Source organism: Centrocercus urophasianus, unplaced genomic scaffold (genome assembly GCF_019232065.1).
Source record: "Centrocercus urophasianus isolate 14NV4802_14NV808 unplaced genomic scaffold, USGS_Curo_1.0 seq_10, whole genome shotgun sequence".
NCBI lineage: Eukaryota > Metazoa > Chordata > Aves > Galliformes > Phasianidae > Centrocercus > Centrocercus urophasianus.
The window spans coordinates 70,551,107-70,561,192 of NW_024884142.1; the positions used below are offsets into that span (position 1 = coordinate 70,551,107).

Below are 10,086 nucleotides of genomic sequence, written 5' to 3' on the forward strand. Positions count from 1 at the left end.
CCAGTTTTACACATGATAAATGTATCATCTTTTCAGACGAGATTGGTTTTGCTAAAGAATCTTCTAAGCAAACAAGGAAGTCCGTTGACCCAAAAAGAGTTGGCACAGCTAGCAAGGTAAGTATTTTGTAACTATACTGAGTAAATATACTCATCTACTAAATTCATTCATGCTGTTTTATTCGCTCTTAATTTGTCTGACACTGATCTTCAGAAAGTGACAGTACTAACTGAGAATGCGATGTGTGCATTCTGGGAAGATGTTCTTCAGTAAGAGGATAGGAAATTGTTTTCCTTTTATGATTCTGTATCCATTCATATATATATATACATATATCTATCTATCTATATATATATATATATATCTCTCTATTCTGTATCCATTCATGTATATACTTTTTTTTTCCACCCCTACACTACATAACTGGGTTTTTGTTGTTGAAACATGCTCATCAATACTTTTATTTCTGAGAAGTGATGGAGATGCTTCTCTCCACTGATCTCCTCTCCCCCCATCAGTCTAATTCTCATCCATAATGTAAAAAATCAGTACCCGTTTTGCATTTGTTATGCATTTCAAATCACAAGCAAGTTTTCTTTCGTTCTGTTGCTAGGATTATTGAAAATATTACCAACATAACAGAACAAGTACTGAGTAATTTTGTGCTTTTCAAATTTCATGTTTGTTTGAAAAAAATCAGAGCTAAGCGCTCTTACTATGAAACAAAGTTGTTGCTGGTTTTTGTTTTTGGTTTTTTTTTTTTTTTTTTTTTAGTCATTAATACTGACACAATAGTGCTATTTTCCATCTTCAGATAGTGTAAAGGTTGTGAAGGAAGGCAAACTGGGTAAAGTGACTTAGGCAGGAAGGGAGTGAAAACCAATTGTGAGACCTGAAATATTTAAGTGGATGCCTTTCTGTCTTGCTTCTGTTTGTGGTGGTACGAAGGAGGCAAGTACGCTCTGGAATGTTATGGTTTTTCAACCTCTTAATGTTACAGAAATTAGGATGCTAGCTTAGGCCATACTTAGGCTACAGTAGTGGCTAAGTGAAAGAAGAAGGAAGCAATTTGAACTCTAACTACCAGTTTATGCACCGAATTAGAAATGGAAATGAAGCATGCCCTTTTTTTATGAGAGTTCAGTCTTTTATAAAAGTGCCCTCTGTGTTCCGACTGCCATATATTTTTGCTTCAGAAGAAATTGGAATTAAAAAAAACAACAGGACTTTAGCTGCTCCTCATCTTCCCCTTTAGACCTTTCACTGTTTTTGTTTCCTTCAGACACATCCTAATATCTTCATATCCTTTTTAATTTGTGACACCAAAACTGCACCTCATTCTTAAAGTAATGACTGTTTCACTTATACTGAACATTTCTTTTGTCTGGTTAGCTGTGCTGTGCAAACACTGAGAATACAGTTGGTCCTTTTGGCTGTCAGGGTATACTGTTGACTCATACTGAGTTTACTAACAAACAACCTGAGAATTTCTGCAGGTCTGTCCTTCAGTCCCTTGGCCTTCAAGGTATTCAGGATTGTGCTGTCCCAGGTGCTGAATCCAGGATTTGCTCTTTTAAGTTTCATGTATCCCTTAAATTAAAATGGCTCTAAGGTCTCTCTGCTCTGAAAGGAATCAGTGGCTCTTCCTATTTTAGTATTGTCTGCACTCAACTCCAGTGTCCAGAAATTGAGTAGTCCAGGTTATTGATTTAAAAAGTAAGCAGGCAAAAAACCCCCAAATCGTTAAGAAGTATAAGCCATAAAAGGAAAACCACTAGTGACTGGCTAGCCTGATAGTACCTTATTTACCACAACCCTTTGAGCACATCCTGTTGGCCTATTATTCATTCCTTGTATTGTGTACTTGTATGGTATACAGCTAGACATTTTGCCCAGAAGGATACTGTGAGACCCAGTATCAAAAACTATTGCTTCTGATAAAAAAAAAATCCTGTTTGCGGCTTTCCCTCCATTCATAAAGGTGGACAAAACTGTCATAAAAGGATATTAAGTTAGTGAGATATGACTTTCTGTCCATGAACCTGTGTTGGTTTTGGCTGCTTGTTATAGCCAGCTTCAGCTCTACAGTTGGGTGAGTTTTTCGTATTGAAATCATTTTTAGGTAACTTCTTACTTATGTTAGCAGTATCTGCAGCTTCCCAGTTCAGTGGGGAGGTTTATTCTTCAAAATATTAAACTGTTACCTTGCATGAAAAGAAAAGACTGCAAATTCCGAGTTACTTGCCAATTACTTTTAGAGTATAGTCTCAAATATGGGAGAAAGGCACTCCACCAGAAATAACTCTGCACTGTAACTTGCTAAACGAAGACGTATTGCTTTAAAGACTTGGAGTTACTCTACTGAATTAGTAGATCGATTTACTCCTTGGTATCCACTGGTCAGTTGTTCCTGAGGCTTTTCATAAGGAGCATACTTTGGAACTGTCATTTTCAAAACCATATACTGTTATTGGGCTTTTAGAAATATTTGCTTTTGCCCTTTGGCACCAATATTAACTAAAAATGCATATTGTTTTACTCAGAAGATTGATTGTCAAATCATAGATTTTATGTGGTATTGGATTCTCATTATACTGGGTTATGAGACAGTTGAATTAAATGATGACAAACTAGCAGTAAGATGTTCTCATAATAGAAGCTTGACTTCTGTTTTCATCAACAAGTCTTAAGTGGTTGCTGTCATCTTGCTTTTCCTTGCATTTTAGGCAGAATTTGAATATCTGTGCCTAAAATTTATCTGGAAGAGATTGCATATAATCAGTTACACTGAATGCGCTACTAGTTTATTAAATTTGGAGGACAACATTAAAATAGTATTTCTTCTGATCAAATAATGTCTTAACCATGTGTAATTAAACAAGATGTTTTGAAGCACTTTTTCTCCTCTTCCCTTCCTTTCCTCTTCCCCCCCCTTTTTTTTTTTTTGTTTTTTTTTTTTTTAAAGAATGACAGATGGATACTCTGGAAGTGATTTAACTGCATTAGCAAAGGATGCAGCATTGGGTCCTATCCGAGGTAAGCTTGCACAGCTTTTATGTTTAGGCTTCTAAAAAAATGCACTACCCTTGAAGAAGTTGAAGATGTTTATCTAGAGTGGTTAAATTAGTGCATGCATTTATATACACAAATTTTACTTTGGCAGATCGCTTCACATGCGAGTCCATGTTGAGAAGAGATCACAGAAATTATTTCTTCCACCTGATCCTGGCTTCCAAATAAAACATTAAAAAAAAAATTGTCAGCCTTGCTGATCTCACCTACATTCTTTGTACAGAGATTTTCAGAGCAAAAAGTTTGTGTACTGTGTTGCTACCATAACAGTACTTTGAGAAGAGAACTGTAAAATGAGAAGGGCTACTGAATTGATGAGTTCCCACTAGAACTGTATGCAGTGAGATGCAGTGTTAGGTGTCTACCTGATTTATTTCTGTATTCTTGGCTGATAGTACTTTTCTTTGCTGAGAACTGTGTGTGTTCTGCTGGTACAGAAGGCTGTAGGTCCTAAGAATAAAATGGTGGAAGGCAGCTGTTATACTTGGATGCTTCCCTTTTTGAGGAAGGATGTAGTTCTGCTAACATCTTGTACTGTATCTGTAATGAGTCACTTTGGGAGCAGTATGGATGTTCAATGGGAAGAAAGGGAAGGAAGAGAAAAACACCACCATGTACTTTTCCTTAAGGAAAATTATGTTGTGGCAGATAGGCACGCATCTTGTTTGTGGTGGTCCAATTAAAAGTACGTGTTAGTATGTTTTAATTGTCAGAAGAAGTAGGCTTTTGTACAGAACTCAGTGATCTTTCTTTATTTTCACAGAATTAAAACCAGAGCAAGTGAAGAACATGTCTGCCAGTGAGGTATGCTGTTCCAGCAATTGTTTTCCCTTTTCAATGGAATACATGCTCAGCAGAAACTTTTTATGCCTCTCTGCTTATGCCTAGTATCATACAAAACACAAGTGTTTTTTTTCTTGGCTGTTACATCTTTGTGATTACTTCCTTACTTAAGAAGGCTCTTTAAGGCTGCGATTGGGAAGAAACATCTACCCTGAGATATCAAAGGTTGTTTGTGTGGCTTGGTTATCAAGTTTGAGTGCCTCTTTTTCTCCTAGTTGATCTCCAATATTGTTATTTTCAGCAGATTATCCTGTCTTTTCCCTTACATTGAGCTGGAACTTCATGATACCTCTCAGATGACATCAGAGACCTGGCTTTTGTTATTTTTTTCAGTGTTGCTCTCTCCAAAACTTCCCAGAAGTATTGTACAAAATGCTTTTTTTTTAATCTTTACATAAAACAAGTCATTTTAAGAAGAACCTCTGAGCAATTTTAAATCTCTAAACCTAAATGAAAAGGAAGAAATTGGCTCTTTAAAAAGTCTTCTACTCAAAAGTACTTGGAAATCAGTGTTATGTAGGGAAAACTATGAAACGCCCATTGCTTGCTATTTCGGCCTTAGATATCAGAGCTACAGTCAGCTGAAAATGGTTTTTTTCTGGGAACTAGAAAACATCAGTGTGACTTTACTGTAAGTGCAAGTTTACTTCCAGTAGCCTATAAACTCTAGTCCCAATGAAACCTGGAGGATGAGCACCATTTGTAGTGTTAATACGTATTTGATGATGTGACTGCTCTTACACACTCTTTGCCTACCTACCACTGTGTCTGGACATATCTCTAATGAGGAAAGGCCCACTTACCATGTTCTCAACAAACTGAAAGGCATGTGTTTGAATCAGAGAAGGGAGATGATAAGATTTCCTTGGCTGACAGCCTGCTGTGATCTTGAATACATTAGTTGTTCATCTTTTTTTTGGGCATGGAGGACCTTTGGTGCCTTATTCTCCTGGGGCACAAAAGTACACTTTGAATGTTTTGAAAATCTCACATTGTACACTTTAATCAGTCTTGTGTCCTGATGTGCACTGACTTGCACCACCTAGTGGAATAGGAAACAGTCACACATGCTCATAGGCTATCAAGTAACAAAGCTAATGTAATTATCAAACATATTATAATAAAGAAAATACTGATAATAAATGACACGAGACTATTGCATCATTATATGAAGCATGTTAGAATTAAATACCAACGTACTTTTTGAATAAACTGAAGCGTTTTAACTGCTTGTGATCCTAATGTCTTTTGCTTTTCTTTTAGATGAGAAATATTAAATTATCAGATTTCACTGAGTCTTTGAAGAAGATAAAGCGTAGTTTGAGCCCTCAGACACTGGAAGCGTACATTCGTTGGAACAAGGACTTTGGAGATACCACGGTGTGAAGCACTACTTTAAGTGGAACGGAATGCTGCCTAAGGAGCAGGAGTACAGACTACTGGAAAGCAGCCAAAGTTTACAGGACTTGGCAGATCTTTGAGTATCTGCGTTAAAACTTGAGAATATGAAAAAAATTATACAATGTGAAATAAATTCATCAAAGCCTCCTTGCCGTTTAGTGAGGATTTACACACTGTAAGTAAGAGCACAATAGGACTTTGGATAAGATTCCTACCAATCTGATCATAGTTTGAACAGTATGCATATTTTGTTTCAGTTGGAAGGCTCTGATGATATTGATCATTGGAAGACCTTTTCCCTATGTTGTGTGTTATTTTCGTTTTTAATTCTGCTATGACATTAATGTCTGGCTTCCTGGTAACTACTAATAGTTGGATTTTTTTGTAACCTTTGGTTCTGCTTTTGTCTTTTTTTTATTTTACCTTTAATGTGCCAAATAAAACAAATTCCCTGTGTAAAGATGAAGAACAGCATTGGGGGATTACAACTATCAAAATGTAAAATGCAGCTGGTCTGTTATTATTTGTCTTTGTTTAGTTGTATGTGAGTGCATTGTTCATGGAACAGTTCTAGAAAAGACCTTTGATAGCAGAACAGCAAAAAAAGAAAAACTACAAAACCAGTTCAAACTGTTTTGTTTTTTTTTTTTTTTAAAAGTAAAATACTAAATAAAAAGTAGACTAAGACGTTCACTTACTGGCAGTATTTTCTCTTAATGCAATTTGTAATGTTTCCATTGGTAGAATGTTAGCTTATGCTTATGGTGTGCAACTTGAAGGCCAGCTGTTTGAGAGAGTAAGTGATGCTAATTGTCAAGTTTCAGAAATGTGTTTCTACTTTGTATTTTGGTCTGGCTCCAGCCATTGAAAGTGAAATTTCCATTGTGTAATTTTTTTAATCTACACATTTAACCTTTAAACATAAGGCTACATGTTTAATACATTGCGAACATTAATGTTTTTATAGCTTTCATATGTTTTGGTTTATATATTAAAGTATGAAACACTCAACTGATCTGCTTTTTTTGAAAGAAACTGCATCTTTGTACAAATACTTGGATTTTTATTATATAAATGACAAGCTATTAAAAAAATGTGAGCCTTTAAATGCTGTAATAAAACATCTCTGCCTTTACTTCTAAAGGCCTGACATCTTGTTTACAAATTCTGCATCAATCAAACACTGAGATGTTTGTAAGGCAGAATGCTAGTTCCTTGTTAGAGCAGTTTTAAAATTAAAGACATCTCTCCCAACTTAGTGATATTGCAAAGTTGTTTATTGTTTACAGTTGTTTTAACTAAGTTCATTTATCTGTTTCATTTCCTTTTGGTCTGAATGGCACATTTTGTCCTTTTCACTTATTTTATTGGAAGGAGTAAGTCTTAAATATTTCTGGGGCTACTTGTTTGGAAATTGACTGTATTTTTATATGTGTGAAAAAATATAACTGATGCAGTGCAAATATAGCAATACCAAGAGATGGCTTGGTGTTCGCTGCATGGTATTTAGTACTAGACAGCTGAAGCTGTGTAAAGCTTTTGAGATGCATACATGCAGGATACTTGGGATTTGTACGTTGTTTTTTTTTAACTAGGGATGCTTTTAACTTTTTAAATTGCTTTTAATTTTAATATAAGAAAAGGTTGTGTTGCACTAGTATGCCTTTTGAAACCACTTCTAACCTTCTAACCAAACCATTTCTAGCCTTCTAAGGGTATGACTCTATCAAATGTGTGTCTGATATAAATGAAGTGTGATATCTGTTACGCGGAATAACCTTCCCAGAGAAGATATGCTGGAAGATTTTAGTTTGTCAGATCTCACGTCTTGCTTTGCCTCAATTCTGCCTTCTTTTGAGTATCCTTGTCTGTGATTTCTGGCTAGTGTAACTTGTAATTGTCACAGACTTGATAGTGTTAAACACAGGTATTACTGTTTTATCACCATGTGCCAAATAGCTAAACAGGTAACAAATGCCTCTGGTCTTCCTATTGATCAAGCTTGCAATTTTTTCCTTGAGTTCCTTTGCAAATGGAAACTCTGAGATAATACTTCTGTGGTTGTAAGGGTTCCTAAGTATTTGTTATCAAACTCAATTTTCCTCCCTTAAATTTTGAGGAATATAGTGGTATTAATTTCAGATGTGTGTTGGGAGGTGATAGGTTCCTCAAATGTAGAGGTAGAACATTGCATCTGCTAAAACACCATGAGCAAGCGGCACAAAGGGTCAGAAGCCTGAGCTGCTACCTCAGAAAGGAAAAGAATAACTGGTTCAGGACTGGAGAGTGTGTGACACAGTAATGGTTTTTGGTATCTATTCTGCCTTAATTGTTTTCTATGTAATGGCTGAATTGAAGCTCTGTGAATGACTTCTGGAACACAGTAAAAAGAGCTTGATTCTGTTGATCTGTTTGCCCCAATAGCTGCTGTATTTTTTTTTTTTTTTTTAGTCCATAATCAAGTGCCATTTGGTTCATAAATTGCCTTTAAATTTCATTTACACATCTACAGTATTTCTTGAAGAGTGTCTTTTAATAATAATTCTGTTCCCCTCGGGATATTTAATCACCTATCCTGTTTTCATATCCTGTGTGTGTATGTTACATACACTGAGTAATTTCCAGCTCAGTGATTTTCATCTGTGTGCTAGATTAACTATGTATAAAAGCAAATCTAAGAACTAAGCAGGGAGAGGGGAACCCACAGCTCTCCTATTTTGTACAGGACTTTGCAACTCTATATGTCATAAAATCAGATTGTGTTCTAATACAGTATCTTGAATTAGGATAAGCGGAACAACAGCTTGGATGCTTTTAACCTTTGTAAAGGTTACATTTGCACTGACTCTCTAAACTGACTTTTTTTTACCTCTCTGGATGAACCTGTCCACTGCTAATGAATGACTTGACCCACTTCTTAGAGATTATTAGGAAGCAGCCTGTCTAGCTTGCTGCACTTGTGTTTTACTGGCTTAAAGTTAAACACTGGAGGGAAGGGGGAAAAAAAATGTTATGAGACTGCTGCTTTTTAAAACTTTTTGTGCATCTTTGCTTATTAAGCAGGAAATACCTGTTCTTTCTACCTACTGGAGGAGCAGTGTCTTCTAAGGTAGTGGGTTGCTTGAAGTAGTACACTTATGCACTTGCAAGTCTTACCTGTTCTCTTTGTCAGAATTATAGTTTGATGCATTAGGAACAAGCAATCCTCCCCAAAGCCTCTTATCAACTGTACTAAAGAAAGTCGGACAGTAATAGCTTTGTTGAATATGGCCTTGCAACTTGCATTATTTAGATACCAAACGTGATAGTAACACTTGATAACTGGAATGGAATCTGAAGTGGGAAGGAAGTCCTCACTGCACTAATTAGAAGCAGATGCTGATTTCCCTGTTGGATTCTTTTGAATGTGATTAAAATGACAGGTTTTTACGCATACAACTTCCTGTGATAATTAAATTTACTTTCCAGTATAGAATAAATTGGTAGCTCTTTCCTGTTCTAAACAAGCAACTTTTAGCTGGCACAGCTGTCAAGTACATTTTGTGAAATTTAAGTACAGGGAAGCCAGATATGTTGGCAAATTTAACTGAAATGTCTGTTTCGCAACTGATATGGAAAGCAGCATTCTGCTTAGGACTTCATTACCCAATTGGTGAAATTTGTGTGCTAGAATCTTCTGCTGCATGTCTACAAGACATGGATTATCACATAGTTGTGCTTAAGATAAGTTTAGCTATTCTAATGCTTTAGTGATGTTTCTGCATGTGGCAGCTGTGGGAGATGGCAAGCTGTACTGTAGGTTACAGATCTTCGTTCTGTGATAGTCTTAAGCTCCTGCATTTTTAGTTCTTGAGACTTCTATTTCTGACAACTGGTAGGAAGATAACAAGCAGACAGTAGAACATTTCCCTTAGTCATTGTGCTTGTTAGAGGCAGTTACCAATTTACCAAGTTACCAGGCTCTCTTGAGCTGCTGGTTAGTGTTGAAGGATGTTGTTTTACTCACCTACTTGAGTCTCCATGCTCATCCTAAGAGATGACCAGATGAACAATAGATAAAATATTTTAAAATAGTATTTTCTTTTAAATACTGTAACTGTAATTCAACAGGACACAGAAGTAAACTAGTTTCCTGCAAAGACAGAATCATCTAAAGTACGGGGAAATGTGTATTATATTCTTCCTGCTTCTCTTGTAAATTGCAAACTGTCTTGGTGTAAACTGTTTACTTTGTCAATAACTACCTCCTGAGTTCAGCAATAATTGACAAGGTAGACATTCCTCCAGTGAATTAAATGTGTTGGTTAAATGCTGTGGCTTCTGTCAGTACTCCTCAGTTTCGTCTTTTTGATTTGTAAGTTCTTGACATGATGTCTGGAAACAGGTGATTAGTTGTAAGACTTTGTCTTCATAAGAAAACATTTCTAAAAGTTTTGTTTCAGAGACTGGCTTTGCAGAAGATTAACTTTCTTCATAGTTGGTTAATACAGGTTTATTCTTTCAGGATGCTAAAGGCCTAGTCTCGGTTCTGCAGGGTCGTTCTGTTTTTCACATTAGAAGTGAGAAGTACTTGATCTAATGCTTGCATAAATATCGAAGGGGCTGAGAATATGGAAACTGTTTTTGTCACAATTCAAATTTTTATTCATGTCTTCATGAAGGGCTAGTCAGAAATCTGGATTTAAGTGACAAAACTGAAAGATGGAGGTGAATCGCTATGCCCTACCATGTTAAATACAGTGAATAACTCCTGTTTGGGATGGGGTTTAT

At 36.1% G+C, this 10,086-nt stretch overlaps 1 protein-coding gene across 4 annotated transcripts in view; it reads left to right on the forward strand.

Moving 5' to 3' along the window:
• SPAST (spastin) overlaps nt 1-6,574 on the forward strand; it is a 32,138-nt gene extending 25,564 nt beyond the window's left edge. For all 4 annotated transcript variants that reach the window (XM_042815376.1, XM_042815385.1, XM_042815361.1 and 1 more), the window contains 4 exons: nt 37-116; nt 2,966-3,036; nt 3,836-3,876; nt 5,179-6,574. In XM_042815376.1, coding sequence (XP_042671310.1) covers nt 37-116; nt 2,966-3,036; nt 3,836-3,876; nt 5,179-5,301 — 315 coding nt within the window. In that variant the 3' untranslated portion in view covers nt 5,302-6,574. The remainder of the gene's footprint in view (nt 1-36; nt 117-2,965; nt 3,037-3,835; nt 3,877-5,178) is intronic.
• Nucleotides 6,575-10,086: the final 3,512 nt, after the last annotated feature.